This window comes from Aythya marila, assembly GCF_965140915.1.
Source record: "Aythya marila genome assembly, chromosome: 3".
NCBI classification, from domain to species: domain Eukaryota; kingdom Metazoa; phylum Chordata; class Aves; order Anseriformes; family Anatidae; genus Aythya; species Aythya marila.
Genome location: NC_139044.1, coordinates 8,155,048 through 8,174,246, shown reverse-complemented (window position 1 = coordinate 8,174,246; position 19,199 = coordinate 8,155,048). Strand labels below are relative to the sequence as shown.

The 19,199-nt window shown below is 49.0% G+C and overlaps 1 protein-coding gene across 3 annotated transcripts; it reads right to left on the bottom strand.

The window, feature by feature from the left end:
- Positions 1-4,716: 4,716 nt before the first annotated feature.
- On the bottom strand, positions 4,717-16,821 carry NAPB (NSF attachment protein beta; the record flags this gene model as incomplete). 3 transcript variants are annotated; one of them, XR_014317144.1, is made up of 12 exons in its annotated part: positions 5,450-5,476; positions 5,631-7,432; positions 7,958-8,008; positions 8,388-8,456; positions 9,071-9,175; positions 10,124-10,208; positions 10,708-10,763; positions 11,583-11,660; positions 11,813-11,859; positions 13,208-13,324; positions 14,017-14,096; positions 16,724-16,821. XR_014317144.1 is itself a non-coding variant. In XM_082756391.1 (11 exons), the coding sequence occupies 11 exons, from the start codon at positions 16,819-16,821 to the stop codon at positions 7,328-7,330; spliced, it is 891 nt and encodes a 296-aa protein (XP_082612517.1). In that variant the 3' UTR covers positions 4,717-7,327. The 3 variants fall into 3 exon arrangements, 2 of the variants coding, with proteins under 2 accessions (XP_082612517.1, XP_082612518.1); XM_082756391.1 differs by having other exon boundaries at positions 4,717-7,432; XM_082756392.1 differs by having other exon boundaries at positions 4,717-7,432; positions 13,208-13,318.
- Between the last annotated feature and the right edge of the window lie 2,378 nt (positions 16,822-19,199).

Here is a 19,199-nt window from a genome sequence, read left to right as displayed (position 1 = left end):
ATAGTGGTCCATTTGTTTACTTGGTGTACAATATCCTCTTTGTGGGGATACCTTTCTTTCACAGCTGTTAGGATTCGCCTCCAGAGGCTGGTAACTTGTGTCTCTCTTCCAATTACTCTATCAATGAGCCTTTCTCTAGAAAGGGATCCCAGCTGCTTGGCTTCATTGCCTTCTAGCTGTTGGGTATTGGCCCCACTATCCCAGCATCGAAGCAGCCAAGTGAGGATGTGCTCACCTGGATGACGACTGAAGTCTTTTCATATTTCTCGCAGTTCACTCAAGGATAGAGACCGAGTAGTTTCTGATTCATCTATGATGTTGCCGTGATGACGCTGCTTTAGAGCTGCCTGCATTTTCCTCTTCTCCCTCATCCGTAGGAGGAGCTTCTTCCCTTACTAAATGACCTGATCTCCGTTTCCACTATTTTGTCTTTACTACAGGGGCGACTGATACCATAGATGGTCGGTCCTCTGGGGTGGTCACAGTGTGTGCTGTCTCATCATCAAATTCAGGAACCTCCCTATCCCCTTGAGGGTGCTGGGCAATGTTAATTGACATCTGATAGGCGTAAGCCAGACCCCAGCAGAGTGCAGCAAGCTGGTGGAGTTCTCTAGTAATGCCAGGGTCAGGGCATACGTCTTTCAAACATTCTACCAGTTTTCTTGGATTTTGTACTTGTTCAGGGGTGAAATTTAGAACCATTGGAGGAGAAAACCGTGATAGGTACCTGCCCAAATCCCCACACACACCTTGCCACCCACAACTTTGTCTGGGGACAGGTCCTTGGATAATATTCTTAATAAATTGCTTTACCTTGGGAAAGAAGACAAACACTAGACCTAGTAATAGGAGGATAATATCTGACCAAGGGTATCCAAGATACTGAAGGGCTGCTGTAATTAACCCACAGGGAGAAAAGTAGAAGGCACCACACCCGATATTATTCACTGATTGACTGCTAGAGGCAAAAAAGAAGGCGCTGTAATTCTTAATATTTTCAATAAGATAATCATCTCCATGAGACCAGGAGGATAACAATGCCGGGCCTGAATACCAAACAAAACTGAAGGCCAGTATGTTACAGCACAACATGATAAAAAAAAACAAGCACAGACTTCAACACTCTCCGATTGGATGTAAAGGAAAAAAGAAAACAGAGAGTGGGCTACATACATATCCACACAGAAAAGTATTACCAGAAAACCGAGCATTATGACTACCAATATGTTAGTTGTAAATACGTCAATCCATGCTATTGTTATCTCAACCCTCGAGCCCCATGTTGGGCGCCAAAAAGGACTGTGGTGGTTTTACTCAGGTGGGCAGCCGAGCTCCACCACAACCGCTCTCTCACTCCCCCTCTCCTCAAAGAGGAAGGGGGAGAAAATACAACACAGAGAACTCAAGGTTTGAGATGAGAAAGGTTTAATTAAAGGGAAAGGGAATGGGGAGGAAAAACAGAAACAAAAGAAACAATCAGTCCGCGCGGAAGCACAGAGAGAGAGGAAAAAAAATTATTCTCTACTTCCCATCAACGAGCGGTGTTCGGCCACGTCCTGGGAAGCAGGGCCTCAAACGCGTAGTGGTTGTACTGCCAGCACTACACAGCAATAGACACAACACTGGAGTGATATCAGTGCTGTTCCAGCTATGAGTGCAGAGTACAGCACTGTGCGGGCTGCTGCAGGGAAAAGGTGACTCCAGCTCAGACAGACCCAACACAGTTGGTGTTACGGATCCAGTTCAAGCTGCACGCTTTGTACAGTCCTTTGACTTTGCCAATAACCTGCTGAGGAAGCTAGGAGAAGCTACAAAAAGGAAGCAGGACTAAACATGAACGGCATATGCTGGATTACCAGAATTTCCTTTAAAAAAATTATTCACTTCAATGCGTACGGCTCCATCCCCTGAAGGTAGGGTAGAGTAACACCAAATCCAGTTTGGTTTCAACTGGATTAGGTTTGTTGGTGAAGGTACCTATGTTCAGATAGGCTGTAAGGAAGGTGGAAGTTTGAGTTGCAGCTGGTTTGATCACACCTGTACAATCAAGAGAAATGATGTGGCGTTTCTCAGCCTGGTAGCTAAGCAATGCAAACTGCCTTTTCCCTAGTGGAAATAATGATATAAATTAAGTTTTGCTAAATTGCATTTCAGGAAATGTTGGTTTCTCTTTGCTTTCTCCAAAGAGCTAAGCAGTAAGCCAGCTCACTCCTTGGGACTCTGAGTGGGAGCAAGCTTTGGAAAGATGTGGAGTTCCAGAAGTCACGATTCTCTAGTTGCAAAATAGGCAAGTGGAAGCCCAGTGCTTTGTCATACAGGTGGTGGTATTATTTTTACTTTACAGTGAGACTCAGTGAAGTTTGACACTTGTATTCAGCCAGTCTTTATCTTCCAGCTGCTCCAGCTTACATAAAACTTGGCTATTAAGAGAACAAATTCTCTGTTGTAAAAGCATTTATAAAAATGGTACTTGATCTCTACTGGAAAAGCCAGCGTAACAAAACCCCTTGTAGAAAGGCAGCTTACTGGCTTCTTCCTGTTGAGCTGTACCTAAGCTCTTTGCTGCTGGTCCAGTTACGTCAGCAATGCTCTTTTCTCCACTATCACTTAAGCATCGCTGTTGTGCAGAACTGCAGACCTCCTTGTAAATTAAGTGAAATTCTGGTGGGAAAAGTTAATTACTGTTTGCTGACAAGTTGCTACAGCTAATTCCACTAGTACAAGTCTCCTGAGGTAAATTCAGTTGAAAATGGGAGGGAGCTAGTGTTCCTATGACAAATGGCATTAACACATGCAAATAAGTGAACTGTGTTCAAGGCAGTTAGGCCTTGATTTTCCAGGTTCCAAATACCGCGTTTGTAAGATTATGTGGGAATCTGAAGGGCAGTTTTAGGCTGATATTTGTTTAACTTGTCCAAAGATAGCTATTAAGGGGCAGACATTAAAAACATAGATGATAAATGAAGTTGCAGCTCAAAGGGCTTTTCCTAATCACTAAAATTCAGCAGCAATTTCTAGAGCCGTGACAAGGTGCCTAATAAGGAACGTGACACAGTGAGCACAGGGGCTGAGGGTTACAAATATGCTTTCTGTTCAACCCATATGCTTAAAACCTCTACTTCCCCTAGTCTGCTCCAACATCTGCTGTGTTTGTATTCCTCCACCACCACCAGTCACTATGAGAATCGTGCTTCAGTTTGGGCATGTCTTACCAAGACAGCGAGATCTTTCCTTCAGTATCTCCTCCTCTTCCCCAAGGAGTTCAGCCCTGGGCTCGCTCCCATCATGTCCAATAGCTGGGAAAAACAGAGAGTTTCTGTCCAGGGTAAGCATGTTCTGTGTTTCCAGATGCATGGATGTCTGTGCTAACACAGAAGCTGAACGGAAATTAAAGTTAATTTGTCTGACCTCAGATTAACCTCACTGGAGTACTCTAGAAGGGGGGGCTATTTTCCAGGTGCAGGGATGGAAATTTGGAAAAAGGTGGCACTGACAAAGAAGCATTTCACTGGGATGATTCTGGTTTTTGGAAGAAGCTGTGAATCAAAGGCAATTTGCTGGTTTGGTTAACTCTTCCAACTCAGAACCAGATTCCCAGTGCCCCCCATGTTAAAAATCTGGAGCTCTCCTAATTCATTTTTCTGGTTTGCTATCCTGTTTCTCTTTATTTTAATATCAGTATAGTATTTCCACAGATGCTTTCTCATCTGAAGCTGTGAGAAAAACTTTCTGAAAGATTACATTAGTGTAAAGGTAAGCACAATCAAGCCTTATTAGGGCTCATTTTAAGGCTTAGGGGTTGGCAAAGCAATAAAGATATCCAAACTGTGGCAGAGAGCTATTTTTGAACCCTAAAGGGATGTCTGATGTGTTTCCATAGAATCCTAACTTAATCTATAGAAAGGGATTTCTTTTTTAAGATAATGTTTCCAAGAGGTTATATTTGAAATATTTATTCAAGCACGATGTCCTATTGAAGCTCAGTATTCCCAGTGACCAATGTAAAAGTTTGTAGATATATTTAAAGTCTGAACATTAGTCTCTGTAGCCAGGGAAGCTTTTGTACTCCATGAATGTACGGAAGTGAGTTACTCGTATGAATTGTTCTTATTAAAATGTTGAAATCTTAACACTGACCTTCCGCTGACTTGGTTGCTATATAAAATGTTTCTGCACCTCGCGCGCAATGCGTAGATCTCTGTCGCTGTAAGCATCGTGCGGCCACCTGCACTGCCACCGCTGGGGTCAGCCAGAACCTGGCTCTGCTGCAGGCACTGGGTGCTGCTCTTCTTCCTCCAGCCCATCACCCTGCACGAGATGCCCCATGCTTCAGAGCAGCACCTGAGGGGCTCCACCTTACCTCACCGTGCCCCGGGCTGCGTGTCCTGGACCTTAACTTGAGCTAAGCCTTAGGATAGGATCCTGAAAAAATAGTGTGACACTTTGGGACATTGCCTATTTGCTGCAAGTGATGTACAACAAGTGACTAAGGGGTGTGACAAGCTCACACACTTGCCTGTGAGCATCCACCTTTATCATCAAACAAAACAAAGAGCAGCACTGCACACGTTGGCTTTCATCATCACACCCTACCGTGTTACCGCAGGCTGTAGCTTTATAGCTTGCCTTCTGCATTTTCCAGTAAAGGACATTTGTTGCTATTTCTGTTCATGATTTTCACTTTATTAATGTACAGATTCACACAAAACATTATATTCTTGCTAAGGCCATTTCATTAATAAGTGTTCTTAGTAGAGAGTTGTGTACCGGGGGGGAATACAGCAGGTTGGCAGATCGTCATTTTAAAACTGTCACAATTTACCACTGCTATGCTGGAGGACATGCTGTAGCCTACTTATACAGAAGTAACAATTGTGTTCTAATATTTACTCCAGAGCACAGTAACAGACCACATAACCCCATGGTTACAGTCTTCTGGTCCACCAGCAACATAAGCATCTTACCACAGCTGTGCACAACACTGACAATTGGAAAAATGAACAAAAAAAAAGGCATAAAATGCTTGCCTTGGTTCAGCGTGACATTAACAAAAGTGAAACCTCACAACCACAGCGTGCCCTCACTGGGGCTCCCACAGTGTTGGATCCAAGTCAAGACAAATCTCGCTATACAAGGGGTTTTTGCTTACCAAGGAAAGAAGCAAATTGAACAAGAAGGGTTCCGATCCTGTCCTACTACATGTAAGTTCAGCAGCAGTTACAGCTTTGGGTCCTCTTGTACAAAATGAGACCATATATGCAAATAATCCAACTTTTGCTATAAGATTATCTACCTACCACGCTAGCTGTGTCCTAAGCCAAGTGTTTTGTGGCACAAACATGTGAAGAACTGGTAAAGCCATGGGACATGCTGGGAAAATAACACTTAGTTCTTCCTTCTGATGAGCTAAGCATCTCAGGTGAAGACAGACCAGGACCACAAGCTAAATGGAATTCAAAATATTTCTCTGCCAAGTCTGTGGAATAGATGTACACAGACCAATTTGTTTCAAATTGTAGAGAGAGTTTTGGTGCAAGCAGAGGTTAGTTGTGTAAAAATGCATCTGAGAAATGAGCAAACTGAAGCTGCGTGGAAGACTGAGCATCTTCCCAACTCTTCAATGCACTCACCTTGCCAGTTTTGCAGAGTTCATGGGTCTTGTCTTCACTTTCTGATGCACAGAACAGTCTATGAAAAAATTAGTGACTGGTGAGATCAGTCAGGGAAAAAAAAAGAAGGCATTACCAGGAGAATTTTTGGTTTTCTTTTGCATAAGCAAGCAGTAGATAACAGTACCACTTCAATCACACTAAAAGTCTTTTAGGTCAACAGGTCAGTCAAAGGTTGTACTCCAATAAGTTTCCAGATACAAAACAAATTGAAGAGAAGTGTGAAAGCCAGCATTCTGCCTGCCGCAGTGCAAGCAGCCAACTGTTTTATTGGGACAAAAAAGGAGCAGAGTCCCAGCAGTGCCCACCAAAGCTGTGCATGGGGCTACCACATCGGTCCTGTGCTGGCCGGGGAGGAGGGCCCACTTAAACAGCATTTGTGCCAAACTAAGCAGCCCTTTTTTACTCTTAGAACAGCAGCAGTGCAACTGAAACACACTTCATGACAGAGAAATACTAAGTGACAACTCCCACTGACAAATTGCATAGGATCACAAGTCCCTCAACATACACGCCTGAAGTGGGTAGCTTCACCACCACTAGTTAAACAAAGCATTGCACAGAAGAGCCTTGGTTGCAGACATTTTAAAACATGTTTCTAAAATTACTACAAGAATTTTTAGTGTCTCCATCTTTTCAAAGCACACTCAATTTCTTGGTCACCCACACAACGAAGACAAGATTCCTGTTTAATACCAAGTCTCCTTCAACACCTTTGCACGTCACAGCAACAACGCAGCACAGCCAACAGCAAAAGGGTCAGAAACTAAGGGGTACTGCCTGGCACACACAGAAGACTGGTAGCAGCGACAGCAGGAGGAGTTCATGTAGATGAGAAATTAGAAAAATATATTATTACTTGGGTCTAGTCATCTTGGGGTAGGAGGGATGGGGTGCACCACAAAATAAATAAGTGGAAAAATAGATCCAAGAAAATATAGAAGAGCCTTACATTTCATATTTAGATCTTAGATACAAAATACACAATTAACTAGCTCTACTCCTGACAACTCTTCAGAGGGCTGACACCAATCTAAGCAGTCCTGTCCTCGACGTGTAACGCATTTAGCACTAGGTTGTTACGTATGCTGTATTTATACATGCACACATGTATCTGTATAGGATGTATACACACACATGCATATCGTACCTAAGAGTCACAAAGCCTTTCACTAGCACCATTAAAAAAGCTCAATCATTGAAAAAAAACAAGATCCAAAGGTATCTGGCAGAGGTCCATTTAAAAATAGGAAACAGTAACAACACAGCAACAGAACTGAAGCTATTATTTGTACTGTACGGGCATGGACGAAATATTTACATGCTCAACTCAGTGGTACTGAACCTTAAGACAGAACAGCAGGGGGAAAAAGTAGTTCAAGTGCAAACTTTGGGCTCATCAGCTAACCAAAAACAAAGATTTCTGCCAGCAGTGTTTCTTTCACCCTAGAAAGATCTGCCAGCGATACCCAGAGCAACCTCTCTCATCTACCCATGTTATCACAACAAAGAGCAGGATACTAAAGAAACATATAACTCATTTGTCATATAAGCAACAAAATTAAGCTAGATTGTTTTATCACGTATCCCATAGTGGTCCTTGGCTGTAACACAAGAACAGATTACTTAGGCTGCATGCCACAAATACCACGAACAATTCACTTCAGGTCCCCATCCCCTTCTCCTTGAATTGACTTTTTGATGCGAAGCAACATGGTTGTAAGCCACTGATCCAACCGCGATATTGAATCAAATTCTTTCACCTATTAAAGAAAAAAGGAACAGCTGAAGGTAACATGTTAGAAAGCACATATGCTATACTGCTGCAACAGGCGCATTCTGCATTTCTCAAATCATGTTCTTTTAAACCTTTTACTCTTCCCAAGGTAAAAAAAATAAATATAATACACAAAGAACTATAAGCCATTGTCAGGCACAGGAAGGGGTTGGCACAAACCCCATGAATAAGTGGCGGTATCTTTATTAAAATGATTTGTTTCTCGCTCCGAGTTAAAGTACTACGTTTGGGACTTGCTAGAGCACATGCTGGAAGCAGCTCTGCTAATTTCTACCTCCTCCTCCTGGACATTTCGTGGCAGGACAGGGAAGCCTGCCTGCTGTTTTGCCCCCCTGGACTCTCAGCTTCAAGCAAGGTCACTGTGCTCAGAGCTCAGGCCTCCAGTTACCAAACACGTAACACAGCACACCAAAACCAAGACAAAAGGGAAGGCCACATCACAAAGCCTCAGAAACAGCCAGCCACACAACACCCAAACACGAGTACTTACAGCCTCGGTGTATGCCTCACAGTTTTGCTCCTCATGGGCTTCCAGCAGTTTCTAGGAAAACACCATAGGAAACTTAGAAAATGCTACTGCATGCTCCGTGCAGCTGGTGCATGAGCTGCTCCTTGAACCCAGGAAAGGGGACTGCAGGACACTGCCTCCCCAGCCCCATATGTCCAGCAGCAGCACCTTTGTAACCTGTTAAAATGCCAACCCAGATTTTTTTATTTTTTTTTTTAAGTTAACTAGTATATCATATTTCTACTGTTGCTACTCCCACAAGTTTGGTATAAATCCCATGCAAAGCGAGCCTGATGTCCTCTAAAATGTTTCAGTAAAAGACCAAAGACATGGCAAGGTGAAAAAGCACAAAGTAAAGGGCAGTATGCATTTCCAAACACGGGAGTGTTATTTTAACATTGGCTTTACTTACTTTCAGTAGCTTGCATTCCCGTGAATCTGTGAACGCTGGGAACATTTCTTCATATTTCTCAAGAGCAAGCTGAAAGAGAGAAGCACACCCGTAAGCTCTTTTCACACACAGTTCCTTGCTTTTTATTTCCATTTTCACCTTCTAGTCCTAAAACCACAGAGAGAGCTCGAGAAAGTATTCACAGCAAATCCAAGCATGCAGGGAAATGAAGAGGCAACCTCAGAATCTGGCCTCAATCTGACCAGAGGCGGCTTTGGTTTGAGATATCACTCAGGTATGAACAAAGCAGGGACACAGACAGACTGAAAGCAGAGCAGAAATAAGGAAAACTCCCTGCATGCAACACAGCAGCTTTCTGAGCCGGGTGCTTACAAGGAGAATCTGCAACATGTGCCCCTATTTACCTCTGCACCTCCCAATCCAGAAGCACTGGGGCTCACCCTTAATTCTGCCCACACTGGTGTTTTTTGGTGTTTTGGCCATTTGACCCCAGCAAACATCAGGTGAGAGCATCAGCTACATGCTGGCCATCGCCCTCACCCTGCTCTGTGCAGTTGTTCCCTGCTGCTCTTCCAGAACAGAACAAGTGCACGGGAATTGATGCTGCAGCCTGGGCAAGAGGCACGCAGACCCCTGCACCTGCAAAACCACGGCCTGGGTGGCAACGGCCCGAGCCCACTGACCTTGGCGTTCAGCTCGTCCACAATGAAGTGGCACAGAGCGGCCTTGAAGAAATACTCCTTCGCGCTGTACTTGAGCAAAGGGTTATCCATCGTGTTTGTTCCGACCTATGTGTAAAAAGACATTATTAGTCAGGAAAGAAAACTGCATTGTTAAGAACTGAATTAAAAACATGACAGCTGATTAAAATTAGACAGCACCCCACAGCTGTCTGCAAAACGTCAGTGGCTGCAGAAAGCTTTTGGGCAGCCAGCCAGAGTTCAAGTGCCCCAAAGAGCAGTTTGAGACCCACAGGCAGCCCAGGGCTGACTGCCTGCGCTTCTCTGGCTCGGGGTTCCACCCTGGGACCTCGGGGCTGCCCATCTGAGGCAGAACGGGGAAAGCAAAGTCCGCTCCGTGAAAGCCTGCTCCACTGTTAGCCCCCCAGAAACACAAAAGCACCACTGCCGGTATTCCCAGGTCAATATTGGACACAAAAGTGCAGCAACCAAGTTGGTGGATTTAGGGGGAAATTCTGTGACAAAACATATTTCTGAATGCCATCAGAAGTGTACTTATAGACTTCCTCCCCCCTGGCCTTTCTCTAGAAAAAGATGGATTCAGGAGGTGAAAAAAGAAAAGAAAAAAAAAAATAAGCTAGATCAACTCATAAAAGCCAAGGAGCAATCTGTGTCAACACAGCACAATCAGCTCCGAAATAAGCAAGAGCAGAAGCTTCCAGGTCACAGTAATATTGTAAGACTGATGCACTGATCGGCTTTTCATTTTCAAGTAACTTTTTGCTCTGCACTTTCTCCAATTTCTCTCTCACCAGGATCTGTGGCATCATTTAAACAAGAAAGCCTTCCAGCCCTTGAGCAAACCTGAAGTGCCCCAGGTGTGGAAGAGTCCCTAACAATTTAGCTGTGAGCAACAGGCACAGTTCTGTTTTATAGTGCAGAGCTCTGAGATTTCTGTGACTGGAGCAAGGCAGGACCCCTCCAGCCCCAGCCTGGGGGCCAGGAGCCGCAGACACGGAGAGCCATGAGGCCGCCCCTCGGACAACGCGCGCTCACCTGCTCGTAGATTTCTATCGCCTTCTGGTACTGCTCCAGCTGCGCGGCATAGGCTGCGACCTTCAGCAGACACTTGTTGGCAGAACTGCAATCAATACCATCACCTGCTAAGTGCTCTCCTGTGGGAGAGCATCCGTGCCCTGCTATCTCCCAGCACTCTGTTACTTAGCATATAGAACAGCGGGACCCAGAAGCTGCAAATTAGGAGATTTTTTTTTTTATGGCTGAAATTAATACAGGAAAAGGATGAACACCTTCTGTTCAGCATGGACCATATTTCAGACACTGTTCAACCCCTCCATGCTTTCTGTGCACCCAAAATGGGCATCCCAAGCCAGACAAGTCTTATCTTGGGGTGAGAACACAGAAATTCTTTAGAAACAGCTGGCATGAAGCAGGCATGGGCACCCCAAGGTATCAAAGCTGCAAAGCTTCAAATATTTACGTAGAATTTGGGCATCTTATCAAAGGACATTTTAGAAGGGCCTGTTGGGTGAGGCATGTAAGCAAGTGTGCAATCTAGGACAAATCCCCATTTCTGACCCCTCCCGGCTCCAAGTGACCATTTCACAAAGACCACTTACCTGTTGGACTCCTCTCCTTTGTAATAGTCCGCAGCCTGCTCGTAGTGTGCGATCGCCTGGGGACAGAAATGTTACGCTTGAATACCACTTCTAAATTAAAGTTTGGGGTTAGATCAGTGTACAGTGACCACATTCATAAAAGCTTTTCCACTCTGCAGATGAAAGGAGCAAGATGACAGCATGCTGCAGCACTTCTGGTGAAGCGAGGCACCCACCAAACTCAAAACATGAGGCTGCCCTTGAAAACTGGACTGGATACTTGTTAATGGCTCCAAGCTCCGCAGCACATTTAATAAAGGTGACACAGCTGTTGAGGTATTGACTACAGGCTGTTGAGGTATTGACTCCAGGCATTTAAAACCACAGTGCAGCAAGGCTGCTGCCGGTTTTGCCACGATATGGTAAATATCTTAGCAGAACTGTCCTCACGCAGCAGTGCTCACTTGAAGTGGTGCTGCACATGGACAGTGAATGCTGGAATCATTAAGATAGGTGGATAGGACCCAGTGAAGTGGAGCTGAAGAGGCAAATGATTTTCTAGAACACAGAACCTAGAGACTGTAAATTTTTGTCCTGAAAACTTCAAGCAGAGAAAGATTTGCAGCTGGTCAAGCTGCTGGATGCTTGATGTGATCCTGATCACATCACATCCTGATCCAGGTGCGGGCTTCCTGCTGTAGGATCTCCGTTACGGGAACTAACTTCAGCTAACTTCAAACTGTGGGTGACCTGCACGCACCCAGAGAAGCCTCTTGTCTGACAGGAGATGAGTTTTGGCAGCCGTGCTGACCCCGGCGCTGCTCTGGCCGGGCAGGGAAATGCAGCCTCGCCTGCAGCACCTGCACAGCAGTGCCGGCAGGGCTTGCCATCCTCACCTTCTCAATGTCTACCAGCTCGGCCTCGTAGATCTCCGCGATGGTGATGTGATGCTTGGCAGCAATGGTGAACCGCCCCTGGGGAAGAGAAAAGGTGCGCGTGAGAGGGGGGCTCCCTCGGTGCCCCGCACACACGCCATCACAGAACGACCGTGCCACGGCGAGCTGTGCCTCTTTCAACCACACACACAGCACCCATCCACCCGCAAGCAGCCAGCGCAGCTTCTTACCATGTCGGTGTAGATATCAATAGCTGCATTTAAGCAGTTGATGGCCTCTGCAGCATGAGTGTTCAGGAAAAACAACACAAAGTCAGCCAACGTGTTAGAGCCCCCACTTCAACACCTCCCCCCTCCAAAGCCAGCTCTCAGGAACATTTCTCTTCACGGGATCACAGCACAGCTTCTTAAATCAATACCTGCTTACACGTGTACGTGTGTGCATGTGGAATGACTGACATAGCATTCACCAGGGATTGAGCACGTTATGTTCCTCACCTTTCTGCAAACCCCATCCCAATTCACCCACCCCAAACACCCAGCAGAAGCCCTGACAGCGAGTGCTAACTGGTGATTAGGATGGGCAAAATACAAACAACTTGCAGCCCTCAATCACCAGGCTGCATCCCTAAACACAGCAAAACTCACAACACCAGGCTTTTAAACACACAGGGGCTGCTATTTTCTAGGATTTTTTTTTTCTGTTTTTTGTTTTGGTTTGTTTTTTTTTCCTCCCACACTTACAGAACAGTGACATCAGCCCTGAGTGGTTTCTTCAGAGCTCTGCAACAGCTCTCTGACATGGGAAAGCACCAGTAACGCTCCTGGGCTGCTTTGTCTGCGCACACTCAGCCACGATACCAGGCTCCCAGAAAACCACAACCCTGCTCTTCACAGCCAGACTGAAGCAAGACAGACCATTTATCCTTTTATCCCAACCCCAGCAGAGGTCCATCTGTTTCCCTCCTGCCTCCCCTCTGCCACGTGGTGGCACCCAAAGTGGTGCTGGGACCTCCAGCACCTCCCACTGCCACCCAGAACTGAGACCCTCCTTGGACAGGTGAATGTTTCTCCAAAACCAAGCTAAAGCAGGAAGCAAACTGCACCAGCGCGTCCCTCATCACGCTTCTGCCTGGGGTCTCTCCAAAGCTTATCAAGGACAGCATCAGAGACAGCGAGAGAGCAGCTGGAGGAGAGGACAGCTCAGCACGTGCTGGTCCAGGCAGCAGATCGAGGGGATGCTGACTAGGTCCCATCATCCAAAATAGTCCCCAAACTCCTGCTTCATTATGCAGTGCCATCTCCTTGCATCGGAGAGGCGCAGAGCATCCCTTCCCCAGGCTCTCATATCCCTTTTTCCCCTGAGGATGTCTCCTGACTTCCCTCCTTACCACGACTGCCATCCCAGCTGCAGAGCCAAGTTCTGCAAGTAACATTAAATTTTAGTAATTATCTTTCCTGACTGCTTTTAAGAAGGAGAGGCCCAGGCGATATTAAGGCTTGACAGCAGCCTGCAATGAGGATCTGCAGGCACACAGACCAGCTGACTACGAAAGCCTCGGCGCACTAGATCCTACGCAACTAAGAAGATTTGCACACAACAATCCCGGATTTTGTCCCTCTTACCTTGTGGGTCTGCTTTTTTGTAGGCGTTCCCAGCGTCCACAAAACTGGTGGCCGAATCGTGCTTGCTCTGCAGCTGCATGTGCAGTTTGGCCGCCTGACAGAAGGCATTTCCTGCAGCTGGGACAGATCACACAACAACCCGCTGCACCCCTGTGCTCCTGTGGAGCGAGCAGAACTGCAGCAAAATGACAAAACCTGTCGCTCCCCAAGGACCCAGCAAGTTTTGGAGGTGCAACCACCCAAAAGGTATTTTCAGCCTGCTTCGGCACAGCAATGCTCTGGTTCACGCCAGCCTCCTCCCATGAAATCAGCATCCAGTCCCACAACGAGAGGAGTGAGCCCAGGAGTGAGCCTTTAGCAGGCTTCCCTGCAGGCTACCAGCTTTGGTTTGGCAATGATAAACTACACTCAGATGGGTAATTGAACATAAACTTCCAGGTCACCCCTCTTTGCCCACCCTCCCAGTATTTTAAATCACTGGGCAGAGCTTAGAAATCACATTGCCACAGTGATAATCCCCACAAAGACAGCCTGGGACGCACAGCTGCGCCACGAGAATTTGCAGGAAAACGCTCAGGCACGCGTGGGTCACCTCACCATGAACCCAACCCCCCCAACATCTCCACATTTCAGCCGGGGCCGAAATGTTTCCCCTGCATCCCTTTCGCAGCCAGGACAGACACCCCGAGCAGGCTCTCCCGGCCACAACGAGCAGGGTGAGGTGTTACACCACGGAGTTTCTGGCTCCCTCTGCCAGGGGCAGCTGGGCCCGCAGGCAGGCTGCGATGAGCGGCGTGGGCTGTACTCACCGCTCCAGTTTTTGGCAATCTTGAACATGTTTGCAGCCCTGGTGTACATCTCGCAGGCTTCTTCGACACGGGTGTTGCCCCTGGAAGAGAGTAGAGCCCATCACTGCGTGCTGGAGTGAAACACGGCCGTGAAACAGGGCCGTGAGCTCAAACAGGGCTCGCTGGGGTGACCCGGCCCGCTGGGCATTACGCTGCAGCTGGCTGCCCAGCTGTGCCACGCTCGGGGCTTGCCTCCACCTTCTCCTGCAACACTGAGAGGTGTTTTGGGGCAGGGAGAGACAACGCTTCACGCCAGCACCTGGGCACAGGAGCAGTTCCAGCCCTTCCTGCTCCTGCTGCAGCACGGGTGCCACAAGGGGAGGCAGATCATCTTCACGGTGTTAAGCAGGGACAGAAAAGCCAACAGGAGCCCAGTCCTGAAACAGCACCTTATGGTTTTTGCAGGCTCCTGAAGGATTTGGAGCCTTGAATTCAATCTGCTCTTTGACTCATCTGTGAGTGGAGCCAGCTCCAAGTGGAGCCGGCTCATACGAGCCTCATGAGACACAGCAGGTGAGAACACTTGCAGAAACACAGCCTTGCACGTGACAAACCAGGCGTTATTTAGGTAACCTACAGCAAACCAACAATTAAAAACTTCCTGTCTGCCCGACTGCCTGCGGAACAAGCAGGCGTTTGTCAGAGCTGAGCACGAGAAGCTGAGGGGGCTCACACCAGCACAGCCGCCCGCTTCCAACCTCGCTCTGCCCAGGAGCACTCGGAACAACCGATGGGTTTTAGCACTGTAACCAAGCCTCCTGACCAGGACAATTAACGAGAATTCAGTTCATCCCCAGAGGGAGCTTTTGTTAATTAAAGGCAGGTTTCTTCATAGGCTTACTGTCGCATGCTTGCTGCCGCCTTCTTTTCACATGGAGTCCTCCTGACACCCTGGTCGAGCCAGCCTAGCTGGCGGGAAGCCAGGGAGAAAAGCCCTGGTTTTGCCTCTTTTTCCTCCTCCTCCTCCTGACAGACAATCACATTTCATTCCTAAGCACGGCCAGCTTCTTAGGCCCACTTTTCCTGCCCTTGCAAGAGGCATTTTGCACAAATTGAAGCCAAAAGAGGCACAAGGTAAAGGGAAACCCCCACAAAACATCCAAAATAGGCCGCTTTCTGGTCTCAGAACAAAGGAAAAAGGAATTAAACCCAAATTGAAATGCAGGCAGTGGCCAACATGCAGAACAACCCCAAGCAACCACGACTGCTGGGACAGAAGAGCCCAAGCAGAACCTCTCACATTTTAAATGCAAAGCCTAAAGGAGAAACCCAGGTGAATCCAGCTGCACCATGAGACAACACCGCGCTGCCCTGCCAACAAGCTCCAAGGGCAGCGACTCCCTCCCTGCAGCACAGACACGAGGGGGCAACGCCAGGATAGTGTTTGCCCATTTTTCTTCCGTCCAAAGCATGTTTAGGAATCACTCGAGTCTATTTTTAGCCAAAGAAAATTAGAAATTTGTCTCTCGAATCTGCTGGCTCACGCCGAGGGTTTTAGGGCAGCCAGGATTACGCCAGGAGCCTGCCCCGCCTGCTGCATCTGCCTCAGGGCAGCGAGGAATTTATTTGTACAACTTCTGCTTTTGGGCTGGGGGCACTCCATTTTTCCAGGCTGTGGTTTAAAAACATCAAAGCCTCCATGCTAGCATCACCAGAAATGCTCCTTTCTTTAAGTAACTATTTTTAAAATGGCACGCGGAATAAAGCTGGAGGGAGACAGAGCTACTAGCTTTTCAAAGCCCTTCCAGACACAGCACTCTCGCCCCCACAAATACCTGCTCTAAAAGAAAAGCAAGGCTGGGTGCAGCAAAAAAGGAAGCTTTGCAATTTTCCCCCGTCTTTTTGTGCCGGTATCATCCCTGAGCAAAGTTCAAGCCAAGTCCTGCTTTCAAGACAAAGTCTCCAAATTGCGATTTCAGCACTCATTTCCTTGAAAACATGAAATCCTCGGGCGATTCCCCACACCGGAGCTCCTCTAGACTGAGGGATGCCTTTGGCACCCCTCAAACCCCCCGTACCGTGCCCTTTGGGGGTCCCTCGAGCTGCAGCCCCTCTCTCGGTTGGATTGCTGCAGTAACACCGCTCCTAAAAGCCCCCGGCGAGCGCTGCAGCTTCTAGGGCCGAGGGCTCTGCCCCTCACTGTCGCACAGGGATGGGGAATTATTCAGCAAAATATGGCTCTGGGCTGCGGAACAGCCAAGCTGCCGGCGCAGGGGGCTCCAGCTCGTTGGAGTTGGGCACAAGGCCGGGGATGTCAACCCCAGCAGGGGATGTGCTGCCAGCCCCGCTCACGCCTGCTCGGCAGCAGCGCTGCAGCAGCGCTGCTGCAAAGGAGCTCGTCTCTCTTTCTCGGGGGCACCCCTCGGGCTGCCCATGGCGCGGGGATGGTTTCTGGGGAGAAGCGGTCCTTTTCCTGGGCAAATCCTGGGGAGGGCCAGGGCCCTTAGGGCCAACCTTAGGGCCGCCAGCTCGCCCCCCCCGCTATGGGGGGTATTCGCGTCCCTGCTTTGCACCCCTGGCTTTGCACGCATCCCCCCCCCCCTTTTTTTTTTCATCCCACCCGTTTGCACGCCGTGCACCCCCCTCGCTCTTTGCACGCACCCCGCCATCCTTTTTGCACAAGCTCGGCCTGCGAGCCCCCCGGATAACGCCGCCCCCCCCCGCTCACCCGAAGAGCCCCCGCAGGAAGGAGTGCGAGCCCTTCACCCGCTTCTCGGCCTCGGCCATCAGCTGCACGGCCTCCCGCTCCTTGCCCGTGCTGTCCATCGCGGCGCAGCTCAAGGCCAGGCCAGGCCCGGCACCGTCTCCTCCTCCTCCTCCTCCTCCTCCTCTTCCTCCTCCTCCGGAGGCGCGGCCCCGGCGGGCGCGTGCACGGGGCAGCGCAGGGTGCGCGCTGCACGCCGCAGGGTGCTGCAGGGCATGCACGCTGCACAGGGGATGCGCGGCACCGTGCAGGATGCACGCTGCGTGGGGCACCTGCTGCAGCGTGCAGGGTGCGCGTTGCACCGTGCACAATGCCCCTGATGCACGTTGCACCTTGCACAATGCACGGGACGCCTGTTGCAGGACGCGCACGCTGCACACCGTGCACACCGCATGTTCCATGCTGCATGCCCCCACCCCACAGCAGCTCTTGCAGCAGGGACACGATGCCCACCCCACACACAAGGAAACGGGCAGGTTCCAGGGATTTTGCCTCCTGCATTTCATTGCAACGTGCGCTTGGTGCATTACAGTGGCACAGTGAGGACATGCGGAAACTCTTAAAACTGCTTCTAAAAAAGCATCCCGACACCTGTCTTAGTAGCTGCAATCAATCACCTTTTGCACTTCTGCAACAAGGGGGAACTGTGCAGGGAGTTAAAAACAATCAGAATAGTTAAAAGAGTTAATACAAGACAACCAGAATAGTTAAAAGTTAATACAATCAGAATAGTTAAAAGAGTATTTGAAAGGGATTTCACTCTTGCATATAGCTCTGGGAAAGAACTAAGGAAAACAATGTTCTGGAAAAAGGCAGTGCTCTGCTATAGAGCAGGTAAAGCTGCACAACAAGAGGGTGGTGATGGGCTGCTCAGGGCAGCTGGACCCTGCCGGAGCACCCTGCACCCCAGCACTTCTGGGCCAGACCCAAACAGGCCCTCCTGTGCCCCACTGTGGCCAAGGGGTTGGTGAGCTCGCAGAGGGGGCAGCAGGCATCACCCCACAGGCACCATTTATAAGGGTGGTTTAATTCACAGCCTGCTTAAAGCATGCCTACGTGTTAGGAAAACTCAGCCACCGCTGGGATGAAGTGCTAACAAGACAGAGAAACCCAGGCCCATCACTATCTTAGCTGGATGTTCATTAACAGCGCACACTGCTGATGGCTGCATCTTCACCAGGATCAGCCCTTATCACTCCGCAGTCAAAGCACTTACCCCCTCCCACGTTTGCTGCACACTCGGAGTGTGCCAGAAAGAAGTTGATTCATCCCAACCTGAACCTCAGTTTTTTTGTTTGTTTGTTTTTGTTTTGTTTGTTTGTTTTTTAGATTTGACTCTGCTTTTTTACGTTCCTCTCTTAGTTTCCACAGGATTACTGAAGCTTTAACACAGGAGGTAAAGCTGAAGGTTAGGCTCTGGGCAGAAAGGTCTTTTCCTGGGGCCACTCTTCATCAAGCGAAGGGATACAGAAAAAAACAGAAGCATAGGCAGGAAGCGTGCCCATTTTCTGTCTCACACACATTTGTGTCCCACCCCCAAACTACAGCTGAGTCCCTCCTGATTTGGTTCAGCACCAGTGCCCTCACCACATGGCTGCCCGTGGCAGGACTGGGCGGCTCTGTCAGTCCACACGGCAGCTGCTCCACCACGGCCCCCAGGCTGATTTGGGAAGGGAGAATTCTCTCCCGGGGTCCATCTGCTCCAGGTGTTTTAGTGGGCTGAGACAGCACTAATTCGTGACATGAAGCTACTGAAACCTAACTCAGGCCCATCCACTCATTTTGCAAAGGCGACCAAACAGCTGCCGAGTGGCAAATTCATCCAGGCTCAGTCTGGGAGCAAGAACCAACACCGTCCTTCCAGCTCCCAGCCTCACCGAGGTCCCCTGTTAATCCCACTCCCTCTTCCCCATGACAGAAAGCGGCTGGTGCTGCCATGGGTCAGCAACTCACCTCAGGTCCCGGCAGGGTTCATGATTTGGGCTCGACTTTGCTACCCCAAGGCACGGCGTGCTGCTCTTCTGCCGCCGAGCCGCACTACTGCTCTGAGCCCTGGCACAGGGCTCGTGCTGGGAACACGCTGCACTGGCACCCACGTCACTGTGTGCTGGATCCCAGGGCTGCTGCTGAAACGCGCTCTGTGAAGTTGTGCCAGGCTGTGTGCACACACAGACACATGGTTACAGCACTTAAAAAGGTGAAATCTGAACAATACCTGCCTCGGGGCAGACCCACTCCATCCACAGCGGCCCTGCAGCCAGCTGCTTGGTGCAGCGCTGGCTCCTGCCATCCTTACCCCACCTTCCCTTGCCCAGTGCCAGGAACAGCGCAGGGCTGGGAGCACCGCCTGCCACTCCACAGCGGGAATCCCCACGGGGAGCCTGGCTCTGTGCCTCTGGACTACAGCTCCCGGCGAGCCCCACGCCAGCCTCCCCACCAG